Genomic DNA, 26,160 nt, shown 5'->3' with positions numbered 1-26,160 from the left:
TAATTGGAGCATGAAAGTTGAAATAAAGTGTTAGTCGCTCAGTTGTGTCTGACTCTCTGGGGCCCCACGGACTATAGCTCCCCAGACTCCTCTGTCCATGGGATTTCCCAAGCAAGAATAGTGGAGTGGGTGGCCATTCCCTTCTCCAGGGGGTCTTCCCAACTCAGAGATCCAACCCGGGTCTCTCTTATTGCAGATAGTTTCTTTACCCTCTGAGCCACCAGGGAAACGTCACTGTGGAGGGTGGGGATTCACGGCTGACCCCACAGCAGGGTCTTTCCGGTGACTGGTTTCTGGGTCACATTTCATTTAGGGAAAATGGGGACCGGTCCCCAACGCTGTTGGACCACAGCTGTCCTTGGCTCGAGGATTTGAGAGTGAGGGTGATTTTATAATGAGAAATGCAGTTATTTTGCAAATTCAAGATTGTCCAAAATCTGTCTGACCTTCCACCTTTCAAGCTTTGATGCAAAGGATGAATTGTCGGAAGTTTAAAGACCTACCTGGGAAACTGCCCAGTTCTGGGCCCCTGTTACTCCTGACAGGTCAGCCTTGCCGGTGAAGACTTTCATCATATCCAGGTGGGGAAGGATGTTGTCCAGATGATAGTCTCTGGAGATGGAGAATTTTGGCAGATGGAGATCACATATCTGCCTAGGAATTGAGAAAAATAACTTGAACGTTCGCTGGACTCGGGGCCTGCCTAACTTTCTGCCACCTCACAGCAGGTCTGGTTTTCTCTCTGCCATTCGCTTCTTCCTGTGATAAGCGCCCCTTCCCCAGTTTCTAGACCCCTCGGGCTAACCCTCCTTAATTCATTAATTATCCATTCGCGTCTGCAGGTGTCTAACATGCCAGGTAGTGTGCCAGGGCTGGGCTGTGGCGGTTCCTGGGCCTGACCTTGTAAGCCCCTTAAGCCCTTCTTTGCAGCAAGCTGGTGGCTGAAAGCGACCTTTTTGTCTTTCACTGTAGCAAAGCTATGCATATGCATTCTTTTTGGTTGCTCTGGGTCTTCGTTGCTACCCACGGGCCTTCTCTGGTTGCGGCGGGTGGGGGCTACTCTCTGCGGCATGCGGGCTTCTCCGCAGTGGCTTCTGTGGTTGTGGAGCACAGGCTTAGCTGCTCCATGGCATGTGGGATCTTCCCAGACCAGGGATCAAACCCGTGCCCCCTGCATTGACAGGCGGATTCCTAATCACTGTACCACCAGAGAAGCCCAAAGCTATATCTAAGCTTTTCACCAGGTGCCCCCATGCTGAACTAACCTCTGGTCTAAGCACCCCTTTCAAAGCTCTTGATCACACAGTACCTTAACTAATCTGTGGATTCTTTTCTTTGATTAAAGAAGTAGAAATGAAGAATAAGGAATTATCAGGTGACTAGACCCTTTCCCTAGATTCCCCTCCAGTGTCTGGGGAGCAGATGCTGTGAGCAAGATAGCATCTAAAAAGTCACAAGGAGTCCACAGGTGTAAACTCAGTGGGAGACAGGAAGAATCTGACCCATAATCTCGATGGTTAACTGAGATTACATCCCCTTTTTCCCTTTAAAAACTTTCGTGGTCAACCAGAGTCTTAGGAATTGGTTCTAGGAAATGAATCCAACTTCTCCCCATGTTGCCAGACTCTTGAATAAAGCAAGCTTTCCTTCTCCAACCAACACTTGTCTTTCTGGTACTGGATTCTTGGGGGCCAGTAGCCCAAACTTGAATTCCATAAGAGCCCTGCTCCTCAAGTCTGCAGGACACAGAGACACCTTCACTCTGATAGGGATTCATAGCTGCTGGAAGACTATGCTGGTGGGGCTGCTTCACGGGCACCAGGAAGGCTTCCTGCAGGAGGTGGCATCCAGCCTGGATCCCAAGGAGAGGACTAAGCTGGCTGGATGAAGAGGAGGGCAGGAGGCAGGAAGATGTAGGAAAGAAGGAAGCAAGAGGGGCTGCTCCACAGCATAAGGGCAGCCTGAGGGTGGGCTGCAGGGAAGGGCGGGGCCAGGCAGGGACTTACTGAACTTCCTCCATGGGCCAGGTGTGTGTAGATCCATGTCCCCTCAGTGCTTGTAAATCAAGGTGTCTAGTGAATATTCTGTCCATTTACAGCTATTCACTGAGCCCCCCCAAAACAAAATAAAGTCAGCCACTGTTTCCCCATCTATTTGCCATGAAGTGATGGGACCAGATGCCATGAGCTTAGTTTTCTGAATGCTGAGCTTTAAGCCAGCACTTACTCACTCACTAAGTGTTTGTTGAGCGCCCACTGTGTGCTAACCCTGTTGTTGCTGTTCAGTTGCTAAGTCACGTCCAACTGTTTGCGATCCCACAGGCTGTAGCCCCCCAGGCTTCCCTGTCCATCACCAACTCCTGGAGTTTGCTCAGCATCAGTCCTTCCAATGTATATTCAGGCTTAACTCCTGTAATCTTATTGAGAATATAGTCCTGTACAAAAGTGTCAGAGTCCCCACTCTCGAAGAGTTTTGAGTGTAGTAATGGGCACTGATGAGTAAACTTGCAGTTAAAATACATATTGTCTTTATTCTTTGTTAACAGAGTGGATCAGATGGACTTCTATCTCAAACCATGTATAAAACTTGACTCAGGGATTTCCCTGGTGGTTCAGTGGCTAGAACTTCACACCCCAATGCGGGGGGCCGAGGTTCAATCCCTGGTCAGGGAACTAGATCTCACGTGCTGCAGCTAAGACCCTGTGCAACTGGATAAAGAAATGTGTATTTTTAAAAACTTTACTCAAAATAGTTCAAAGACCTAAGTATAACAACTAAACCGATAAATATCAGAGAAAAGCAAAATTAACATCCTTGGATTTGGCAATGGATTCTAAAACCTGACTCCAAAAATCATGAGCAACAACAAAAAAGGAGATAAATTGAACTTTTTCAAAGTTAGAATTTTTGTGCATCAAAAGACACTATCAAGAGAGCAAAAAGACAAATTACAAAATGAGAGAAAATATTTACGAATCAAATATCTGATTAAAAAAATTGTATCTGTAATACTTAAAGAATACTGACAACTCAACAATAAGACAATCCAGTGAAAAACTAAAGACAGGACTTGAGTATCATTTCCAAAAAAGATACACAAATGGCCGGTAAGGACTGAACAAAATCTATGTGTGTGTGTGTGTGTGTGTGTGTGTGTGTGTGCACGTGTGTGTTTGTGTGCTCAGTTGTGTCCGACCCCAAGGATTCTAGCCCACCAGGCTCCTCTGTCTGTAGAATTTTCCAGGCAAGAATACTGGAGTGGGTTGCCATTTCCTCTTCCAGAGAATCTTCCCAACCCAGGGATCAAACCTGTGTCTCTTGCATCTCCTGCATTGGCAGGAGGATTCTTTTTACTAGAGCCACTAGGGAAGCCATCTGGTCAGAAAAAAATCTGACCATCATTCATACATAGAGAAATGCAAGCAAAAAGCACAATGAGATACCACCTGATATCTACTAGAATAATGATGATAATGATAATAATATATAATACCAATAATAATGATAAATAAACAACCAGTGTGGTCAAGAATACAGAGAAGTTAGAACCCTCGTACACTGCTGGGGAGAATGTAAAACGGTGTAGCTGCGGTGGAAATCAGCTTAGTGGTTCCTCAAAGAACTAAAGGTAGAGTTACCATATGACCCAGCAACTCCATTCCCATGTACACACCCAAGAAAAACGAAAACATATTTTCACATAACAACCTGTACCTGAATGTTTGCAGTAGCGTGACACCTAGAAACCGGAAACAGATAAATGACCAGCAGCTGACAAATGGATAAACACAATATGATGTATTCAGACAATGGACCGAATTCAGCCAATGGAATTCAGCCATGAAAAGGAATGAAGGACTGGCCGCATACCCCGTGGACGAACCTTGAAAGCATCAAGCGAAGTGAATGACGCCAGGGATGAAAGGTCACATATTGTATGATTCCCTTTACAGAAAATGTGCAGACTTTAAATCTGGAGACAGAGAAAGCATATTAGCAATTACTTATTAGTGTTGGGGAAAGGCAGTAGTGGAGAGTGAGAGCTTAATGGGTATAGGCCTCATTGTTTGTTTAGTCATTTAGTCGTGTCTGACTCTTTTTGGCAAGCCCCATGGACTGTAGCCCACCGGGCTCCTCTGTCCATGGGATTTCCCAGGCAAGAGTACTAGAGTGGGTTGCCATTTCCTTCTCCAGGGGATCTTCCTGACCCAGGGATCAAACCCCAAATCTCCTGCATTGCAGGTAAATTCTATACCAATGAGCCCACAGGGAATTTAGAGATGATTTTTTAGAAGTTGGAAAGTAAAACATAGTGATGATTGCACAGCAATTGGGAATGTACCAACTGCCATTGAATTTTATACTTTAAAATGATTAATTTTTAGGTATTTAAATAACATCTCAATTTCAGAGAGAAAGAAGAGAAAATTTGATGTAGGGTAACTAAACTCCCTGTGTAAACATTGTTTGGATTCTAATTGAAAGAAACCAATTAAAAAACAAACAAACAAACATTTGGGAACCACTGAGGGAAGCAAAGACTTGATATTTGAAAATATTAAAGAAGTATGTTTTATTTTCAAAGTATGATGTACTATTTTGGGTATGACTTTTAACATTCTTATAGTTAGAATGTAAAGGATGTGTAGGATTTACTTCAAAACAACAAAAAGGGGGAAAGTGATTGAGAGGTAGAGAAAAATGATGCTGGCCCTACACTGATAATGACTGAAGCTGGTGATATGTGTGTGGGGGGTCATCATGCCATCCTCTTTATTTTTGTATCTATCTGAATTCTTCTGTAATAAAAATCTAAAACACGCAAAAAAAATCATTGAGGACAGGACTGTGCTTTATTCATCAGTACTTGATAGACCCTTGGCATGAAGTGGGCACTCCAAGGGAATGAATGAATGAATGAACAAATGAATGGATAAAACCAAGCATCTCATCACAGCCCCTGCTGCGCCCTCCCTTTAGTGAACATCAGGAGAAAGAATCAAAGATCCTGAGAAGTCAAGGAAAAGTGAGACTGGATGTGTTTAAATGCAGGCAATCAATGAATCAATTAAAAACAAAATCAGAATGAACAAAGCTGGGAGAAAATTAAGTCTTGCTCACACATCTATACCCATAAAATTCCTGCCTCTGCACTCCGTATGGCGGCTACCTGTGTGCCATCCCCGCCACCAAGCCAGCTCAGGAAGGACAAGGCTTTTGAATTACAAAAGTTTTGCAAGCCCTCTTTCTGCTGAGCACCTATTAACTTTTCTGTTTACACTGCATTAAAGTAGAAAGCTCAGTAGATTATTCATTACTATTTAAAAAGCACTCTAGCCAAAATGAAGAAGCTGCCATGACATCACGACATTTGCAAGAGTCCTAAGCCAAGCTCCTAGCAGGCAAGATCAAGGACGTGAACCCTGCTCTCCACTCATCCCTCCTCTCCCTCTACAGCCTGGACCACTTTGGCCCCATTTCCTGCAACATCCCCTTTAAAGCCCAGCCTGCATCCTGTCCTGGCCCTGAATCTCTTCTCTATACAGCAGCTGGAGTCATTTTCCTACCAGTCATTTCTCCTCATCTTGACCCTCTATTTAAATCCCTTTAAAGCTTCCTAGGACTCTATGGAAACTTCTCAGAACCCTAGCTGAGTGTCAGGGACCTGGTTCTCCAGCGGCTCCATCATGGCCCCAACCTCTCTGCAGCCCCTCCACATCCTGCTCCAGTTGCGTCCAGTTTCTTTCCCTACTTGATACTTTTCCACTCATTTTTTTTTCCCCTAGCTGGAAATATTCTCCGCTCTGTTTACCCTCAACCTTCTATTTTTCCTCTACTGGCAGAACTGAGATCCCTTCCTCCAGGAAGCCCCCCCTTGACTTCCCCTGAGTTTGGTTCTCCCCTCTCAGCCTCCTTGTTCATCACCCATCTTCCCCATTATACCCTAAGTCCCACGAGGGCCATAGCTGAAAATCCTTATAGGCAAAATGGGTTTGTGGTTTAGTGTTCCTCTGACATCCATCTGGTTAGGATAATATCCTGCCTGCAATAATCTCTAGCAGTATGGCCTTTAGGGAATTACAGAGCCTCTCTGTGCCTCTATTTCCTCATTGGTAACACAGGATGAGGAACAGCAAGTATCTCGTGTGATCAGCTCAAGGACTAAATGCGGTCCGAGCAGGCTGCCTGGCATAGAGACCTCAATCCTGCATTTGTGGATGATGTCTTTATTGCCCGGAGCTGTTCTCCCTGGAGATGACAGAGTCCCTGATCACAGCAAGGGGAGGCAGGGCTGGGTGTTGCTCTTACTGCACGTGTGTGCTTACTGCTCTTTCACTCCCAGGACACCTCTTCTGCCTGCTGATGGGGATCCACTGGCAGGGGAGGAGGTAGAACTGGTCAGGAGGTGACAGAGCTCAGCTGGAAACCTGGAAGTAGCTGGTCTTCCAGGCTGGGGTGCTGGGTGGCAGAGGGGTGATCCTGGGGGAGGAGGCCCAGATCAGCTGCAGGAGGGAAGGGTCCAGGGGCTGTGCCGGAAGAGGTCAGGTTGGAGCCCCCTACAAGTGAGCACGAGGGGACATCCCAGGTCTTGGGGAGAGAGCCGTGACCTTGGACCTGGAATCAGAGCCCCTGGAAGTGGGCTTTGGGCAGCTGGGCCTCTCCCAGTCCTGGGCCTGCAGTCCAGTGGGCTTGGACACAGGCACAAAACTGGCTCCTGGGCTGGCTGGTGAGGCTGAAGCAGAGGGCCTCAGAAGTAGGGTGGGCCTAGTGTGTGTAGGATGTCAGAGGGGCTTGTCCCTGGGGCCCAGGCAGCAGCAGGGCATGGAGTCAGGCAGATCAGGGCAGAGACAACAGGAAAGAGTCCAGTCCAAGGAAGGTGCTTTATTGCTGGCGTAGGGCTCAGTGCCTCCTCCTGAGCAGGGCAGACCCCGTGTGCACAGGGGCCCCCAGCATTGTCACTGTCACCTTCCCGAGGGTGAGCGGGTGGGGTTGGATGGGGGGCTGCTCCTCGGTGCACAGAGGTCAGGCTGCTCCGAGGGACCAGGGCACCCAGCTCCTTCTTCAGTGGACCCACCATTCGGAGGGGAGCTCTAGGCTTGACTGGGGTTGGTGACTTTCCCCAAAAAGATGATGCTCTGGGTGTCTTTGAGAACTATGGCAATCAGGAAGGGCCTGTTGAAGCTCAAGGGGATGTGATTGTTTATGGATGTGATTCCCACCTTGACTCCCGTGGCAGCAGCTCCTTCCGTGCCCTCCTCGCCCACGTCGAGCACGGCCTTGTGGACCACCTGTGGGGACGCCAGAACATTATCCACTGGAGATGGGGGAGGCAAGATGTGAGCAGGGGCCTGAGCGCCTCTCAGGACCGACCCGACGTTCATCCACCTGCTCCTGGTCTGCACTGCACTATCAACCTGTTCAATTTGTCTGTCCTCCCATCAGACTGTCAGCTGGTTTGCCGTCGTGATGCATAGGTGTGCAAAGTGAGGTTGTCAGTGGTGGGTCGAGGGTTAGAGAGGCACAGAGCCAGGACTCCCTGATTGTGGAACCCTCTCTGAGTCCAGAGACTGTGATGCCCCCGAATTCCCCCTAGTGTAGGGGCAGGGGCCACATCAAGGCATTTTGTTTTCTTGCAGGGAACTGTCACAGTCCTCCAGGTCCAAGCAGCAGATTTGGGTGGAAACAGCTCTCCTCCTCTCCTGTCCCAGCTGACATGTCCCTGAGGCCTTGGCTACTTTGCCTAGGACGTGATTCGCCATCCCTGAACCCCTCTGGCTTCTTAGCACCGTGTCTGCTTTATCAGGTCCCCTGGCAGGTGGGGTGCAGGAGAGACTGCAGGGCTGTCCAGCACCTGCCCCCCTCATTCACTCTGATTCCTCTGCTTCTCGGATCGCAGTACCAGGACCTCTGGTGTTCTTCTTTCCTGCTCTTAGTGTATATTCATCACGATGGCCCTGAGCCACTGTTGGTACCTATTACTTCTTACCTGCTCTGCTGGATTCTGCATGCTGGATAGGAACTATCACCTCCTTTTACAGATGAAGAAAACTGAGGGCTATAGGATTTGCCTCTATAGGAGTGAAGAGTAGAGCTTGGCATGGGGTCCACTGCTGATATCACCCAGGTCTTTCCCAGTGATGGAATCCCTTTTACATATTTCAGGGAATGTGGGGACAACCCCCAATATGATGGTAATCCAGCTCTCCTAGGCCTGGGGAGTCCTGGAAAGGGCTACTGAATTATAGGAAAGTCAAGGAATTTCTAAATTCAAAATTAGCCACGCATCTGCCTGTCTGCCCCCATTCAAGCTCCTAAAAGAAGGATGAATTGTCCAGAATTTGGACTCACCTGGGAAACCTCTAGCTCGTGGTCATCTGTGATTCCTGACAGGTCCGCCTCCTGGGTGAAGACTTTCTTAATTTCCAGCTGGGAAAGTATGTCTTTCAGCTTATAGTCAGTGGCAATGGAAAACCTTGGTAGGTTGAGTTCATGTATCCCTCTAGGAAATATGAAAAATGAACTCATGCTTGACTCAGCTTGATCTTCCGTGGTTTACTCTCCAACCACCACCTTACCCCTGGGGGGAAAAGTACTCCTTTCCTCAAGTTTCTAGACCCATCTGGCTAACTCTTTCTAATTCATTAATTATCCTTTCCTTTCTGCAGGAGTCTAACCTAGGGACAGTGCACAGAGGTTGGGACCTGGCCCTGTTCCTCCCCTGCAAGCTTGCAGGGCACAGGAAACACCCTCCTCCAGCATGGATTCCACAACTGCTGGGAGACTGCTGCTCCACAGGCACTGGGAAGGCTTCCTGCAGGAGGTGGCATGGAGCCTGAGTCCCAGGGGAGGGGATGGATCTGACTGGGTGAAGAGGAGCTTATGAGGAGGTGGATGCACTTGCAGGAATGTGGGAAGCCTGAGGGGCTGATCCACAGCACAAGAGTGGCCTGAGTGTGTGTGGCAGGGAAGGAAGGAGCTGAAAGGGGCTTGGAGGGGAGCTTGGGGGCTGGGGGCTGCAATAAAGGGACTTGGGGGCCTGAATCATCCTATTCAGAGTCTCTGTCTTGCCTTCCTGGTGAGTTCTGTGGGAGTAGGGCTGCTGCTTCTGAGCAGAGCCACCAGCAGATTCTTGGAGCAAGAGATGCTGTCTCCCTCCTTCTCTCTGGCATGCTGCAATTCTGAACTGATGGCCTCCCTCCTTCTCTCTCTCTCTCTGTGTTTCCCTTAAGACTCCTGTCAGGGTGTCTGGTCTTATAAATGCCAAATATGACGAGGCTGTGACTCCCCTTAAGCTCTGGGTCCTTTAGAAATACAGAGGTAACGATTCTCCTCGTTGTCATTTCTCATTTATTCACTCATCCTTTATCCATTTACTCAATAAGATATTACTGAACATCCTCCATGGACCAGGAGTGTGTAGATCCATGTCCCCTCAGGGCTTTAAATCAAGGTGTGTGGTGAATATTCTCTCCATTTACCACTATTCGCTGGTCTCCTGCCCTATGGTAGCTCTTGGGGTTGGAGGGGGAAGGGTTGGGAAGGGATCACAGGCAGGGCGAGGGGGTCCTGTGTCCTGGGTCTCCTGGGATCTACAGGGTGGAGGGGTTGGGAATCAGGAGCCCCAAGGTGTCAGGTCCCCTGGATAGGAGTAGGGAAGGAGCTACAGCTTCTACATCACTTGTGGGAAGATCTCTAGTCCCTTATGGTTTATAAAGTGCCTCCCACACCCATCCCCCCTGGGTCTGCAGATCCCACACTCAGAACGGAGGGTCAAGGACACCCCTCCCCTCATAGCAGGGAGCTGAGCCCCAGAGAAGCACAGAGAGTGGCCGGGGGAGTGTGAGCCTAGGAGTGGGACTCTGGGTCTGGGGCACCCCTGCCCCCCTCATGCTGCCCACACCCCCTCCCTACCCGCCCCTGCAGACCCTGGCCCAGCACTGCCTCTCCCCTTGTCCCCCTGAGATAGGTCTCCTGAATCCCACCTCCTGGCCTGTGTGTCTACCCTCTGTTTACCCAGAGCCAGAGCCCTCCCCACACTTGCTGCTCCTCCGGGTCCAACCCCCAGCGGCTCCCCTGGGTGACCCCCCTGGGCTCCTGGTGCCTTCCCTGCCTCATGCTTGTCCTGTGCAGGCAGTTCTTCACTAGGTACCCTGGGCGATCCTTTTAAAACATTACTCGGATCATTCACTCTTTGGGCCAAAACTTTGTGACGAGTTTCCATTTCCCTTAGATGGGGGGAGTCAAGGGGTCTGCCTCAGTTCAGTTCAGTCGCTCAGTCGTGTCCGACTCTATGTGACCCCATGAATCACAGCACGCCAGGCCTCCCTGTCCATCACCAACTCCTGGAGTTCACTCAGACTCACGTCCACCAAGTCAGTGATGCCATCCAGCCATCTCATCCTCTGTCATCCCCTTCTCCTCCTGCCTCCAATCCCTCCCAGCATCAGAGTCTTTTCCAATGAGTCAACTCTTCGCATGAGATGGCCAAAGTACTGGAGTTTCAGCTTCAGCATGGACCCATGTAATCTGTATTCCCCCTGGTTTCCCTGACCTTGCTCAGCTTCCCCTCTCACTCCCACTGCTCTGCTGCTCTGGCCTCACTAATGCTCAGCCACACCAGACTGGCTCCTGCCTCAGAGGCTTTGCATTGGCTGTTCCCTTGGCCAGGAATGCTTTTCCCAACACATCCACATGGCTCAGTCCCTCACCTCAAACATCACCCAAGGATACTCTATTTACAATCACAAACTACCTTTGGGAATAATGATCTTTTTCCTTTATTATCCCTCACCTCTGCATTTCTCACCTCTGAAAGTAACAAATAATTCAGTTATTTTATTTGTTTCTTGTCTATCTCCTGCAATTACAAAGTAAGTACTGTGAAGGTAGGGGATGTAGGGGCTTATTTGCCTACTTACCCTCAGGGTCTAAATTATTATTATTATGAGAATAGTCCCTGGGGCGTAGCATATCCTGAATTAATCTGTTCAGCCAGTGTTGAGTGGATGAATGAATAAATGAGTGCTTATGATGGAAAGACCGTGCCAAGCTGGTCCTCAGCCTCTGTCTCACCTGAGCCCTCAGCTGCCTACAGTTCCATCTTCCTCCCTCCGCCTACAAAGGGTGGCACCATAGAGAGAATGTGCATGAGTATTGGGGTTGTGTTGAGGGTCCTCATGACTCAGCACATGTTAGAGGCAGAGGAAACCTCAGCCACTGTCCCCTCTGAGGTCATCATCTTGTAGAAGGAGAAATTCAAGCCCAGACACACACAGGCAGCAAAGAGCAAGGTCATTCCAGGATGGGTTCTCCCAGCAGTTCCCACACCCTCTGGACATTCTGGAGGCCCTGTTGCTGGGGTTCAGGAGTCCAGGAAGAGGGGGAAGGATGGGCCCACAGCCCTGGGTCCTGGGGACAGTCACCTGGGGTACAGTGATTCTCGCCACCTCGTCAGCATCTCTGGGATCAGCTTGGCTTCCAGGTCCTGCATTTTGCCCTCGTCGGGGAGGATGAAGAGGGCGCTGTCATTGCTGGTGTACGTGAGCTCCACCAGCGTGCAGTCCAGCTCCTCGTCCCGGAAGTAAGGGGTCACCAGGTCCCCAATGCTCATCATGGGCACCTCCACCGTCTTGTTCTTGCTCACATGGAACTGTGACTTGTAAGTTTGTTTGGGATCAAAGGGCGTCCTCCACTGAGCTGGAGGCGGAGGGATAGGTGAGGAGACTGTGAGTGCAAAGACTGTGCCCTCTCCCTCCCCCTTCCCCTGGTCCCTGAGAGGGAAGACACTCCCCACACCAGCAGCCCCCATGCCACGTGCCTCTAGGGCTGGCTCTGCTAGGTGTGACCATACACGTGGGAAGGTAGGTAAACACTGGGAATGGAAGTGAACACAGATCAGGATTGAAAAGAGGAACACGAAGCAAAGCTGGTTAGTTGTTCTACATGAGCAATCAACAGGAATGTGGAGGGCATGGGCTAGACAGAGGTGAGGCTGGGCCTGGGGAGGTACGGGACCTCCTGGTCCTTCAAGGGAACAAGTGACCAGGGGTTAGTCATTGGCTTTTCAGGGAGGACACAGGTCCCCACAGCCTTGTGAGCCCGGCTGGAGCCAGAGCCACACGGGGACTGGAGGGCAGGGCGGGGTCAACAGAGGAGAGGACTCGGGTCTCCACTCAGGAGGATGGATCCTCGCTGAGGCCAGGACTTCTAGGGGAGTTCAGGGCTCTGGGGCTTCAGGGAATGTGTATCCACCCCCACCTCCTGCTTCGTTTCCACCTCTGCTTCTGTCCTCATGGTGAGAGGCAGGGGCAGAGGGAAAGCAGGGCTGGCTGGTGTGCCCCTGGGAAGGAGATTTTGGAGGAAAAATCTTAGGATGGGATGGTAGAAGAAAGCACAGGAGATACAAAGAACAATCCAGGGAAAGTCAGCCCCGAATTCACATTTCAGAGCAATTCCATTCTTGGCCTTCATTTACAGATGAAAACGTTGGCCCCAGAGGGCCGTTCTGAGCTCTGCCAGGAATCCTTAGCTCAGGGCAATCTTGTGCTCCACATCTGGTGGGTCTTAGACACCTGACCACTTCTGACTCAGTGATCCTCTCTGGATCCCTATTGGCCCTTCTTGCTCCCTGTGCAAAATCCATCTGCCTCTGCTCTGCCCCTTGTGAATATCCAGGCTGAGGTTTGCCATGCTGACCTCCTGTCACCGGGACCAGGCATCAGACCAGCTTGAAGCTGGGAGAGGATCCTGTCTAGGAGGCTCCCTTCTGTAGAGGCTGCCCCCGGATGGTGGCCTGACCTGTTCCACCCTAAGCTGATAGAAGAGCACAGATGAAGACCCTGGGGAAGTGCAGGCTCCTCAGAGTCTGTGTCACCGTGAAGCCCACCAGCCTCACTGGGAGCCTCCAGAGACCAAGTCCCCCGGCAGGTCAGAACCAGCCCATGGTGGGCAGGGCCGAGGGTCCTGAGGGCTCCACCACCACCTCATTAGGAAGGACACACACAAGAGTGATGAGTATGGGAAAACCCTTCCTCTAGCAGCCGGGTAAGATTAAGTCAAAACAAAACTCTCCCTCTGCGTCAGACAAAGAGTTAGCAGCTTCCGTGCACTAACGTCCTATAATGAGCATTGGAGTTTGGGAAATCCCGAGACGATCAAAGCCAATGGTTGGTGCAGGGTCTTGATGCCCCAGCATCCTGAACTGAGGGCTCGTGTGCAGTCACTAAGTCCTGTCTGACTCAGTGACCCAGTGGACTCTAGCCCACCAGGGTCCTCTCTTCATGGGATTTTATAGGCAAGAACACTGGAGTGGGTTGCCATTTCCTCCTCCAGGGGATCTTCCCAATCCGGGAATCGATCTCATGTCTCCTGCATTGTAAGGCAGGTTCTTTACCACTGAGCCACCAGGGAAGTCCACTCCTCTATAGTATTTTGCCTAATGACACAGTTGGCTGACCCAGAACAGAAATAGCCTGAAATTACCAAAAAAAAAAAAAAAAAAATTTGTTCATTTCCTTCTGAATACCAATCTGGGCACCTACCTTTAAAGTAGATGTAATTCACCAGAATCACCTTTGTGAGTGGGTCGAGGTCCTTGAACAAGTCCACAATTTTCCCCCGAGTTTTATTCTTCACATAGTCATTTATTAGACTCTTGGCAGTTTCAGGATCCTTGAAGTTGGTCGAGAAGGCCTCGGAGGTGTACAGCGCCAAGGCATCTTCCCTGAACTTGTCCAGCAGCTTTAGCTGCTCCTGCACGAACATGGTGTTGCCCACGCTTAGCTGCAGCTCATTGCTGGGTCGACTGAGCATCTGCAGGAGGTGCTGGAAACCTTGGTGGATTTCTCTCTCGGGAGTCTCTGTGAGGTTGAACTTGAGACCCTCCAGGATCTCTGTCACAGTGGGGCCACGAGCCCCCAGGGACAGGAAGGCCAAGGCTATGGAGATGCTCAGAGGGGAGAAGATGACATTCTTATTGGGGTTCTTCAAAGCCAACTGCTTGTAGAGGCTGAAGGCGAAGTCAGTGTTGCTTGAGGCTAATGAGTGGCCATCCACAGACGTCCCTTTGTGCCGTTCTTCTGGGGTCACATTCTCTGGGAGGCAGTGGACCCTGGAGCAGAGCCCAGACACCAGGAGCCCCAGAGCCAGGAGGGGGGACATTCTCTCTGCCCTCATGTCTGAAAAGCAAAGCTCCTTTCAGTCCGCATGTCAGATGACGTCCCAACCCCCGCCACTGTCCCCCGTGGTCTCTGTTCTCTCGGCCCTGCTGCTCTGTGACCTTCCAGGGATAGGCACCCTGCTGGGCTCCCAACACACACGAGGAGGCTCTGGGCTCCCTCTCACCCTGTGATCAAGTGCTGTGATCATTAGCAATCTCCCCAGTGGAGAGACTGGGCACAGAGAGGGGAAGGGGCTTTTCCAAGGTCACACAGCAAGCAGTGGTGTAGTGGGGGTGAGGAGCCTGGGGTGCCTGGCTCCAGGGGGGGGAAGCTGGTTGATGGGTGTGAGGTGCTGTCCAGCGAGACCCATCTCCCTCTTCCCGGGAGCTGATACTATCAGAGGGCCTAGGAAGCAGGGCTCCTTTCCCACCATGCCCCCTCTGTGTCCCCCCAAGAAGGAGCCCTGCACTGATCAGAGGACACAGCACCTGTCCCCACCTCTGAGGACAAGGGTGTGACCTCAGGGAGGCTCTCCCATCGAGGTGCCTGGTTACAGTGAGGGTTCAGGAGAGAGGCCGCCACAGGCAGTGGGAGCCATGCTGGAGCCTGGCTGCCCTGAGGAGGGTTGGTGTAAAGAACAAGGAGGGCAGAGCATTCTGCTCAGCCCCTGCCACGTGGACATGTGGAGGGTGTTTCCAGCAAGAACCGGGAAAGGCCTCCTAGTGGGGAGAAGCAGGGTGAGCTCAGAGTCTCAGGGACCTGGTCGAGGATGTCTTTTGGACCACTGTGAGTGCTGTGTGGTGACGAGCAGTGACTGAACCTCTCTGATCCTCAGTTCCCACCTCCGTCCAACATGTGGAACGGCTCAGGTGACATACAGGAAGAAGGTGCTGGGCTCCTAAGAGGAGTTCCAGACGTGTCACCCCCTCCACTGGCCACCCTCTCTAGGACTCTACAAGCCAGACTGTGATCCCTGGGGACAGAGGACCGAGATACTGCCCAGATGCCTCAGGAGAGACTGAGGTCAGACTGGTGGCCTCAGCAAAGAGGGCTGTTTCCCTGCAGCCTCTGCCCCTCATCTCAGAAGAGAGAGGGCTGCTGGGGTGGGAGGGGGGAAGGCGAGACAGACAAGAGGCAGAGATGGGAGGAGACTGGAGGGGAGAGGAGGAGGGGTGTAGGGCAGGAAGCTGAGCTGATTCTTGTCCAGAGACCAGGGAAAGGCCTTCACACAAGCCTGGGGAGAGAGGCAATCGATTGCCTAAACTGTTAGTTTACTCAGGAGTGGTACAATGGTTTTTGCTAAATGAGTTAACCATTTTCTTCCAAAACTATTCCTGGAGTATTCATTTGTTCTGATTGCATGGTTGCCTCTGCTTCTGAGCAGTCTGTCCTTTCAGTGCTGGACGACTCAGCTCCTGTCTGCTTGCTGGGGTCCCTGGAGGGACAGTGGAGCCCGGGAAACCCCCCCGGAGACCCCGGAGCCTCTGTCCAGAGGGACCTGGTGCACTAATTCTGTCCCCAGAACTATCTGAGAGCAGCACCCTGTGCCAGGCAAGGAGACGCACCTCAGGGCCCTCGGAGGACCTCTGACCTGATGCTGGATACACAGCTGGATGGGGCACAGCTGGCTCAAATCACAACCCCAAAGACTCAAAAGCAGAAATGCCCCCAGAAGCCCTGGTGGCACATCCCTCCCTTTTCAGGATGAACACTGAGACCCAGAGAGAGGACTGATCTTCAGAGGACTCAGAACCCTCCCAGCATTGGACACACGTCCTCCTGCCTCCCTCCTGCCTCAGGCTCTACTGACCCCTGACCGAGGCCAGAGCCACCCTGGGAAAGGGGTCCCTTGGCTCCCAGTGTGGGAGCATCACGAATTACCTGCCTGCGAGAGCGGGATGTGGGCAGTGAATCCGAAGCCGCCGCCTGCCCAGATATTGGAGTTTCGTCTCTTTGTTTGTCTATTTATCCTGCAAAGATCTCTTCTCTGGCTTGTGAAATATAGGCCTGGAAATGGGCAGATGAACATTTCTGGTAACAGGATTCATTAGGTCTACACAAACAATCTAGTTACCGAAACAGGGTTGTTTTTTTTTTTTTTTTTCCCTTAAAAAATAGCCAGTAAATAAATTCACAAAAAAATCTTTCCCATGTTAGAGTTTTCTTCTGTTTATGAAATACTCACTGAGGAACGTGTGACAACTCAGAAAACATCAAATGAATCATTGAAAACTACTCCAAATTATTGTTCTTTTTAAAGAGTTATTGACTCTTATTAGTGTTTTATTCCTGGTCTGATATCGTCTTTAAGGATCACAGAGAAACCCCAAAAATGTAGAGAAGGGCTTGCAAAGTATTTCCCAGAACGCTAGCGCCCAGGGAAATCCAAGTTAACATTGTGTTGTGTTTCTTTATTAGTCGCTTTTCTTTGAAGTGTGTGTGTGTGTGTGAGTGTGCACATTTGCATATGTGATAGGACAGGATTTTAAAATGCAATACACTCTTTGTTTACAGCTTGATTTGTAAGTTGAAGCACTCCTCCCCCACTCCCACAGAAGGGGTGTGAGCCCAAGGTCCCCAAAGGTCGTCCGGAGTACAAGTGTTTGGCCTCCGGTCTCCAGCACCATCTGTCTGGGGGACCTGCTGTGACTTGGACACTGCCCTGCTCTCCTTCACTGTTGGTTCATCCTAGGAGCTAATCGTCCTCCCTTTTTGATCTTGAGGTCTTCTTAGCTGTCTCAATGAGATAATTTCAGGTATTTCCTGGGCTCATGGGAAAAACCTGTCCCTTCATCCATCATAGTCACATCCCTCCAGCTATGACAATTCCTAACAATCCCTGCCAGACTTCTGGAGATCCCTGGGGTTCTACCAAGCACAGTTTGCAAACCACTGACTTAGTGATGTTGGGCTTCCCTGATGGCTCAGCAGGAAAAGAATCTGCCTGTAATACAGGACACCCGGGTTCGACTCCTGGGTCAGGAAGGATCCCTGGAGCAGGAAATGGCAACCTGCTCCAGTATTCTTGCCTGAAAAATCCCATGGACAAAGGAGCACAGGAGGCTAAGGTCCAGAGAGGTTGCAAAGAGTTGGATACCACTGAGCACGATGATGGCTTTGAGGTGAGGGTATGGCTTTGGCATGAGGTGAGCTTTGATCCTGAAAGTACTGCTTACCAGTTGTGTGATCCCAGGATATTTATCAAAAATCCGTGGACTTTAATCTCTTTATCTCTAAAATGCAGATAAGAAAGTTTCCCTGACTGGAAAGAGGTGGGGGAGGTGTCTCCATGAAGAGTTAGTCAAATAACACTAGGTGTAAGCTCTCAGTTCAGTTCAGTTCAGTCGCTCAGTTGTATCTCTTTGCAACCCCATGGACTGCAGCACACCAGGCCTCCCGATCCATCACCAACTCCCAGAGTTTACTCAAACTCATTCTATCGAGTCGGTGATGCCATCCAAATATCTCATCCTCTGTCGTCCCCTTCTCCTCTTGCCTTCAATGTTTCCCAGCATCAGGGTGTTTTCAAATGAGTCAGCTCTTTGCATCAGGTGGACAAACTATTGGAGTTTCAGCTTCAACATCAGTCCTTCCCATGAACACTCAGGACTGATCTCCTTTAGGATGGACTGGTTTGATCTCCTTACAGTCCAAAGGACTCTCAAGAGTCTTCTCCAACACCACAGTTCAAAAGCATCAATTCTTTGGCAGCTTTCTTTATAGTCCAACTCTCACATCCGTACATGACTACTGGAAAAACCATAGCCTTGACTAGACGGACCTTTGTTGGCAAAGTAACGTCTCTGCTTTTTAACATGCTGTCTGGGTTGGTCATGACTTTTCCTTTCAGTCCTTTCAGTTCTTTTCCTTCCATGTCCTTTTAGTCTCCAGTAATTTCCAGAATTGATGATATATTTTGAAGTTACAGAGAATCCCAAAGAAAATAGTAGCTAAAATAAGACTATAGCTTATTTTTCCCTTGTAAGTCCTAATATTTTAAGCAGTGGGTTGACATGTTGATTCCAATTTGTCAGGGACTAGCTGAGCAACTTCATTTTCACTTTTCACTTTCATGCATTGGAGAAGGAAATGACAACCCACTCCAGTGTTCTTGCCTGGAGAATCCCAGGGACGGGGGAGCCTGGTGGGCTGCCGTCTATGGGGTCACACAGAGTTGGACACGACTGAAGCGACTTAGCAGCAGCAGCAGCAGCAGCGGCTATTGACTTCCTATGGGCTTCCTTTGTAGCTCAGTCGGTAAAGAATCTGCCTGTGGTGCAGAAGACCCGGGTTCAATCCCTGAGTTGGGAAGATCCCCTGGAGAAGGAAATGGCAACCCACTCCAGTATCTTTGCCTGGAAAATCTCATGGACAGAGGAGCCTGGTGGGCTGCAGTCCATGGGGTCGCAAAGAGTCGGGCATGACTGAGTGGCTAACACAAGCTGCTTGTATTCTTCATGTTTTTATTGCCAGGGCCCAGAGGGCTCATTGCTCCATCCACCTTCCATTTAATGGGAGTCAAGAGGGGAAGCTGGCTTGAAACTCAGCATTCAAAAAACTAAGGTCATTTGGTCACGATGCTATATTCAAAAAAATAGCATCCAGTCTCATCACTTCATGGCAAACAGAAGGAGATACAGTGGAAGCAGTGACAGATATTATGTTTTTGGGCTCCAAATCACTGCGGACAGTGACTGGTGCTGGTTTATTTGCTAAGTTGTGTCTGACTCTTGAGACTCCGAAGATTGTAGCCTGCCAGGCTCTTCTGCCCATGGGGTTTTCCAGTGAAGAATACTGGAGTGGATTGCTATTTCCTTCTCCAGGGTGTTGACTAAAAAAAGATGTACAACTTGAGAGCTGTGGGGCAAAATGAGGCCTGCAGCCCTGGAGGCAGCATCTCAGACAGCTCTGAAAAGTCAATATATAAGGTTTTGGTGAAGGGGGAGTTCAGTACCATAAAGCACTCAATTTACAAAAGGTTTTTGTTAGTCATGAGGGTCTGATGTCAACTTGAAGGGAGTTAGTGCTTCTCTAGATATGAGGAGATGCAAGGATTGAGATCATAAAATCTCTTCCTAAAAACCTCCAACTGTCTAAAGACCTGTCCCACCAGAGTCCCTGGAGCACAGAGCGCCTCACTGCACCCTGAACTCCCTCAGGGGTTGCTGAGGGTCAACAGCTATAGCAGCATGGGGTTCAATCTCCATAGGGGCAGATGGCAAACGTCTTTGTTGTTCAGTCCTTGGCAATGCTCTTGGTAAGTGCCAATCTGTAGTTGACAAGGGGATCTTCCCAACCCAGGAATCAAACCCGGGTCTCCTGCATTGCAGGCAGATTCTTTTCCAACTGAGCAATGAGTGCACCCATGAAATTAAAAGATGCTTGCTCCTTGGAAGGAAAGCTATGACAAAACTAGAAAGCATATTAAAAAGCAGAGACATCACTTTGTTCACAAAACTCTGTATGGTCAAAGCTTGGTATTTCCAGTAGTCATGAACACATGTGAGAGCTGAACCATAAAGAAGGCTGAACCGTGAAGAATTGATGCTTTTGAATTGTGGTGCTAGAGAAGACTCTTGAGAGTTCCTTGGACAGATAGGAGATCAAAACAGTCAATGCTAAAGGAAATCAACCCTGAATGTTCATTGGAAGGACTGATGCTGAAGTTCCAAATACTTTGGCCACCTGATGCAAAGAGCCAACTCACTGGAAAAGACCCTGATGCTGGGAAAGATTGAGGGCAGGAGGAGAAGTGAGCAGCAGAGGATGAGATAGTGGGATGGCATCACCAACTCAAGGCACATGAATTTGAGCAAATTCAAGAAAATACTGCAGGACACAGGAGCCTGGCAAGCTGCAGCCCATGGGGTCACAATGAGTTGGACATGACTTAAAGACTGAACAAAAACAATTTTTGATGGTCTCATCTTATTAGGCTGGAAAACTAACTTTGTACCCAACACCCAGTTTAGACCATAGAGAAAAGGAAGGACATACTAAAGAATAAATTAGACTATATATATATATATATATATATATATATATATATATATATACACACACATGGTAAAAAAAGAAATTAATACAATTTTAGTCACAGTAGGAAGCATAATGAGAAGAAAAAGGAGTAAAAAGAAAGCAAAACATCATAAATCTAAATGATAATATAGGGAATACTTGGGAGGAAATATTTTGCAGAGAACCAAAGCAATATTTCTCACCCAAGTATGTGATCTTGGCAGCTCCTGGCTGGGCCGTTATGGCTGTCAACCCTTAAGGTGGAGGGCAAGTGATGCCTGTGGTTTCTGAGTTTAGACCAGCACTGTGAAGAAGGCCAAGCCACATGGAAGTAAGCCATGTGCGTGTCCTGACCACAGCTCAGCTGAGATCTTTGCTCACAGCAGCATCAACCACCAGGCATGTGAGTAAGGAGGCGTCCGATGGCTTCAGTCAGCCATGGTCCGCGAGTAAGCACAGGAGACACCCAGAGTGGAAACAGCCTTACTGAGCCCAACAGAATTGAGTGACAAAATTGTGAGAGACAGTAACAAGAAATGCATGTTGTTTTATAAGATGACATTTGTATAACCAGCAAAAATATTTTTTAATGAAGGCAAAGTATTGATTTTTTTTTTTTTTTGACAAACAAAATCTTAGACAATCCATTACCAGTAGGCCTGCATTACAAAAAGTGTTAAAGTAAGTTCTTGGGACAGAAAGTAAATAGGCAAATAAAAATTCGTACAGAGGAATAAGAGTACCAAAAATAATGAAAAGTGTTTTTTTTTTCTCTCTTATTGTGAAACTCTTTGATGGGCAATTAACTATGTGTAGCAAATAAAAGTTTTGCAATGTATTATGGGATTTAACATGTGTAAATTATAGAAAGGAGAACAATTGTACATGGGACAAAGGGAGGAAAAAGCAAGAATATTGAAATAAGGTTTATAGTTTACTTGAAGTGATAGAGTATTATCAGGAGATACATATTGATGAGTTAAAGATTTATTGTACATTCCCAATACCCTGAAAAAATGCACAAACTAAAAAGTATAGGTTTTAATCCAACAGTTGACCAAAACAAAAACATGAAAACTCCTCAAATTATCCAAAAATACAGCAAGAGAAAAAGAAAAAAACAAAATACAGATGGATCAAATATAAAACAAATAGGAAGTTAGAAGATCTGTGCCAGTCATATCAATAATACCTTTCTGTGACTAAAATTAGTGACTTACTCACTCACTCATTCACTCATTTATTTACCAAACGTTCATTAAGTCCACTATGTGTGATGCCTGTAGTCCTGCTGAGAATTCAACGGTGTACAAATATCAGGATACCAGCTTTCAAGAAGCTTTAAATATTATAATGGGCACAGATACTAAAGTCTCAATTAAAATACATTGTAATATATTTCTTTGAAAATAGAGTGGGTCAGGGTGATGGTTCACACCATATATAAAACAAGTCAAAATGGATCAAAGACCCAAGTATAAATGCTAAACAGATAACACTCTTAGAGTACATCATAGAAGTGAATTTTTATGATCTTGGATTTGCAACAGATTCTTAGATCTGACACCAAAAGCATGAGCAGTAACAGCAAAAATAGGTAAATTGGACTTCATCAAATTTAAACTATTTTGTGCATCACAAGTCAACTATCAAGAGGGTGAAAAGAAAACCGACAAAATGAGAAAAAATATTTGCAAATCATACATCTGATGAGGAAATTGTATCTAGAATATTTAAGGAATATTTACAGCTCAATAATAAAAGACAAAAAATCCAGTGAAAAAGTGGAAAAAGGACTTTAATAGACATTTTTTCAGAAAACATACACAAGGGACTGCTAAGCACTAAGCACATGCTCACCATCTCAGGGAAATCAAAGCCGCAGCAAGACATTAACTCAAATCAAGAAGGCTGTATTAATAATAATAATAATAGAAAATCAACAGCACATGTTTCAAGAATATGGAGAAATTGGGCCCCTTGTACATTGCTGATGAAGAAGTCAAATGGTGCAGTTGCTCTGGAAATAGGTTTGCCGGTTCTTCAAAGAGGTAAATGTCGAATGACCTTGCATGCATGCTGTTAAGTTGCTTCACTGTGTCTGACTCTTTGCAACCCCGTGGACCGTAACCCACCAGTCTCCCTCTGTCCATGGGCTTCTCCAGGCAAGAATACTGCAGTGGGCTGCCATGCCCTCCTCCTCCAGGAGACCATCTCAACCCAGGGATCAAACCCAGGTCTCCCACACTGCAGGCAGGTTATTTACCATCTGAGCCACCAAATGAAAAAGGAATGAAATACTGAAACACAGGCAGGGTGGATGAACCTTGAAAGTATCATGCTGAGGGAAAGAAGCCAGTCACCAAAGGTCACATATTGTATCATTCCCTTTATATAAAATATTGAGATATTAAATCCAGAGATACAGAAATGTCTATTAGTAGTTACCAGGTCCTGGGGAAAGGTTGTAATGGGCAGTGAGAGCTTAGTGGATATGGGGTTTCCTTTGGGGGTGAATAAAACTGTCAAAACTAAAAAGAAGTGATAGTTGTACAGCATTGTAAATGTGCTAATCACCACTGAATTTTACATGTTAAAGTGGCTAATTTTGTTATATAAATTTCACTTCAATATGGAGAGAGAGACTTAGAGATAAAGTAATTAAATGCCATGCACAGACATTGTGTCTACAATGCATCCTAATTCAGAAAAAAATTTTTTAAGTTTAGGCACCACGTAGGGGAATAATCGGAGAAGGCAATGGCACCCCACTCCAGTACTTTGCCTGGAAATTCCCATGGATGGAGGAGCCTAAGAGTTGGACACGACTGAGTGACTTTACTTTCACTTTTCACTTTCATGCACTGGAGAAGGAAATGGCAACCCACTCCAGTGTTCTTGCCTGGAGAATCCCAGGGATGGGGGAGCCTGGTGGCTGCCGTCTATGGGGTCACACAGAGTCGGACACGACTGAAGTGACTTAGCAGCAGCAGTAGCAGGGGAGTAATAATTGATATTGGATAATATTAAAGAATTATGTTTATTTTAAGTGTGATATGCCATTTTAAGTATTTTTAAAAATTCTTAGAGTTAAAATAACAGGATGTGTAAGATTTGCTACAAAACAAACCCAAAAGAGGAAAGGGGTTAGGACGTAGGGAATAATTATATTGGCCCCATGTTGATAATGACTGAAGCTGCTGATATGTACGTGACATTATATCATCCTCTCTGTTTATGTAATGTCTGAATTTTTCCATGAAAACAAAACAGTCCTTGAGGGAGAGACTGTGCTTTGTTACCCAATCCGTAATGCATCCTCAGGATGAAGTGGATGCTCCATAGTGAATGTTTTGCAAACACTCTATCTGCTGAGCACATATTAACTTTTCTGTTCATGCTGCATTAAAGTGAAAAGTTCTATTAATTTATATTGTTAAATAGATTTATCATTTAAAATCACTCTAGCCATTATGAAGTAGCCATCATGACATTTGAAAGGTTATAAGGCAAGTTCCCATGATGGGTATAGCCTCACAGCAGGAGGTGACCCAGAGGATGCAGACTCCCTGTGCATGTAGAGCCCCCAGCATCATCACTGTCACCTTCCCAGAGGTGAGCAGGTGGGGACAGGCAGGGTGGATCCTCAGTGCCCAGGGGCCAGGCTGCACCCAGGACCTGCGCACCCTGCTCCTTAGGGAGGGGACCCACAACTCAGAGCAGAGCTCTAGGCTTGACTGGGGTTTGTGACTTTCCCCAAAAAGATGATGCTCTGGGTGTCTTTGAGAGCTATGGCAATCAGGAAGGGCCTGTCGAAACGCACAGTGGTTTTCTGAAAGGACAGTTTTTCTATGCCGATTCCCGTGGCAGCAGCTCCTTCCGTGCCCTCCTCGTCCACGTCCAGCGCAGTACCGTGGACCACCTGTGGGGACACCAGAGCAGTACCCACTGGAGACGGGGCAGGCGGAGGTGAGCAGTCACCTAGCCCCTCTAAGGGGGCTGACATTCACCCACCTGCCGCTGGCCTGTCACTCTGGAGTCTGTATGTTCTACTTATTTGTCCTCCCAACAAACTGTCAACTGGTTTGCATAGTTGTGATACACAGATGTGCAAACTGAAAGCCAAGTCTGTGAGTGATGTGTGCAACACCAGAGAGGCAAAGAACAGGGACTCACTCTCCTAACCCAGAGACTGTGCTGCCTCCGAATTCCCCCTATTATATGGGGAGGGGCCAGGTCAAGGCATTCTTCTTGCAGGCAACTGTCCACAGTCCCTCCATGTCGAAGCAACTGATGGGTGAGCACTGCTTGCTACTCCTCTCCTGCCCCAGCTGACGTGTCCCTGAGCCCTCAGCTCCCTTGCCTAGGACTGGCTTCCCAGCCCTGGACCACGAAGCCCCATAGCATCTGTGCCTCCTTTACCAGGTCCTATGGCAGGTGGGGTGCAGGGGAGCCTGCAGGGCTGCCCAGCCACCCCCACCCCACCATTCACTCTGGCTTCTCTGCCTCTAGGATCACAGCACCAGGACACTGGGTGTTTTCTCGCCTACTCTTAGTGCATTTTCACCACGGTTGCTTTAGAGACTTTGTTAGTACCTATGACCTCTTACCTGCTCCGCTAGGCACCAAACAGGAACCAACAACTATATGCTCCTTTTAAAGATGAAAAGTTGGGGGATGCAGAAATGTGATCGTTCCCCTCTACAGGCAGTGAAAGATGGAGCCTGATATGGGGTCCACTGCTGTTTCCACTCGGGGTCCTTCCCAATGACAGGCTTCTGTGTCACTTTATAATTCAGGGAAGGTGGGACCTGATGTCATCGTGATTGTAACCCAGCTCTCCTGGGCTTGGGGAGTCCCAGGGAGGGAGACTGAGTTGCAGGAAAAGCAATATTTTACAAATTCAATGTGACCTGTCATCTGTCTGGCCTCCACATTTTGCGCTCTGATAGGAGGATGAACTGTCCACACTTTAAAGACTCACCTGGGAGACTACCAGGTCCGCGGTCCCTGTGATTCCTGACAGGTCAGCGTCGGTGAATATTTTCTTAATGCCCATCTGGGAGAGGGTGTCATTCAGTTCATAGTTGCTTTTGATGGAAAATTTTGGCAGGTAGAGTTCATGTATTCGTCTAGGAAACAAGGAAAATAAATTTGAACACCTGCTTGAAAAGATGTCTGCCTTTTCCCACCTCACAGCATGGTCTTCCAAGGATTCTTCTTAACCAACCCCCTTCTCCCTGGAATAAGGACTCCTGTTCTCAGTTTCTAGACCCCTCAGGCTAAATCCCTTTATTTTGTTGTTTATCCATTCCAATCTGCAGGAGTCTAACATGCCAGGCAGGCACCAGGGCAGGGGGAGCTTAAGGAGTCTGCAAGGCCCCAAGTGACCTGAGTCCACCCTCGGGGGGGGACCCTGACCTTGCCCAGCTTCCCCTCTCTCTCCCTCTGCTGTCTTGCTCTGGCCTCAATAATCCTCAACCACACCAGGCTCGCTCCTGCCTCAGAGGTTTTGCCCTGTTATTCCCTTGGCCAGAAATGCTTTTTCCCAACACATCCAGAAGGCTCAGTCTCTCACTGCAACGTCACCTAAGGGCCACCCTATTTATGATCACAAACTACCTCTGGATACAGTTTTCTTCTCCCTTTTACTGTGCGTTACTCTCCCCACCTCCCCATTTGTCCCCTCTCAACCTAGCAAAGAATTTATATTTATTTCCAGTCTGTCTTCCACAATTATAGAGTGCCATGAGGACAGAGAATTTAGCGTTTTATTTGCTGACCTACCACAGGGTCTAAGTTAGTCCCTGAGGCAGAGTATGTCCTCAGTTAACCTATTCAACCAGTGCTGACTGGGTGAGTGAAGAAATCAGTGACTACAATGGAAAGACAGTGCCAGTGTGGTCCTCAGAGCCCATCACACCCGGGCCCTCACCTGATTCTATTCGATCCTTCTGAAGAGGAAAAATTAAAATTTTACATA

At 48.3% G+C, this 26,160-nt stretch overlaps 2 protein-coding genes across 9 annotated transcripts in view; both read right to left on the bottom strand.

Annotated features, from left to right (window-relative positions):
- Positions 1-627: 627 nt before the first annotated feature.
- LOC113879928 (serpin A3-8) overlaps positions 628-26,160 on the bottom strand; it is a 30,974-nt gene continuing 5,441 nt past the window's right edge. For 2 of the 6 annotated variants that reach the window (XM_027521784.1, XM_027521786.1), the window contains exons 2-5: positions 13,542-14,177; positions 11,424-11,697; positions 8,350-8,500; positions 6,863-7,289 (exon numbers count right to left, since the gene is read on the bottom strand). In XM_027521784.1, the coding sequence (XP_027377585.1) occupies positions 7,092-7,289; positions 8,350-8,500; positions 11,424-11,697; positions 13,542-14,175 (1,257 nt within the window). In that variant the 5' untranslated portion in view covers positions 14,176-14,177 and the 3' untranslated portion in view covers positions 6,863-7,091. Of the gene's footprint in view, positions 655-3,783; positions 3,974-6,862; positions 7,290-8,349; positions 8,501-11,423; positions 11,698-13,541; positions 14,178-16,040; positions 16,204-26,160 lie in introns of those variants that run through there. The other 4 variants (XM_027521782.1, XM_027521783.1, XM_027521781.1 and 1 more) reach the window with 4 other exon arrangements.
- Positions 21,950-26,160, bottom strand: part of LOC113879933 (serpin A3-5) — a 31,310-nt gene continuing 27,099 nt past the window's right edge. For all 3 annotated transcript variants that reach the window (XM_027521797.1, XM_027521795.1, XM_027521796.1), the window contains exons 4-5: positions 25,162-25,309; positions 21,950-24,099 (exon numbers count right to left, since the gene is read on the bottom strand). In XM_027521797.1, coding sequence (XP_027377598.1) covers positions 23,905-24,099; positions 25,162-25,309 — 343 coding nt within the window. In that variant the 3' untranslated portion in view covers positions 21,950-23,904. The remainder of the gene's footprint in view (positions 24,100-25,161; positions 25,310-26,160) is intronic.

This window comes from Bos indicus x Bos taurus, chromosome 21 (assembly GCF_003369695.1).
Source record: "Bos indicus x Bos taurus breed Angus x Brahman F1 hybrid chromosome 21, Bos_hybrid_MaternalHap_v2.0, whole genome shotgun sequence".
NCBI lineage: Eukaryota > Metazoa > Chordata > Mammalia > Artiodactyla > Bovidae > Bos > Bos indicus x Bos taurus.
The sequence above is the reverse complement of the archived record's forward strand: the minus strand, read 5'-3'. Positions and strand labels throughout refer to the sequence as shown.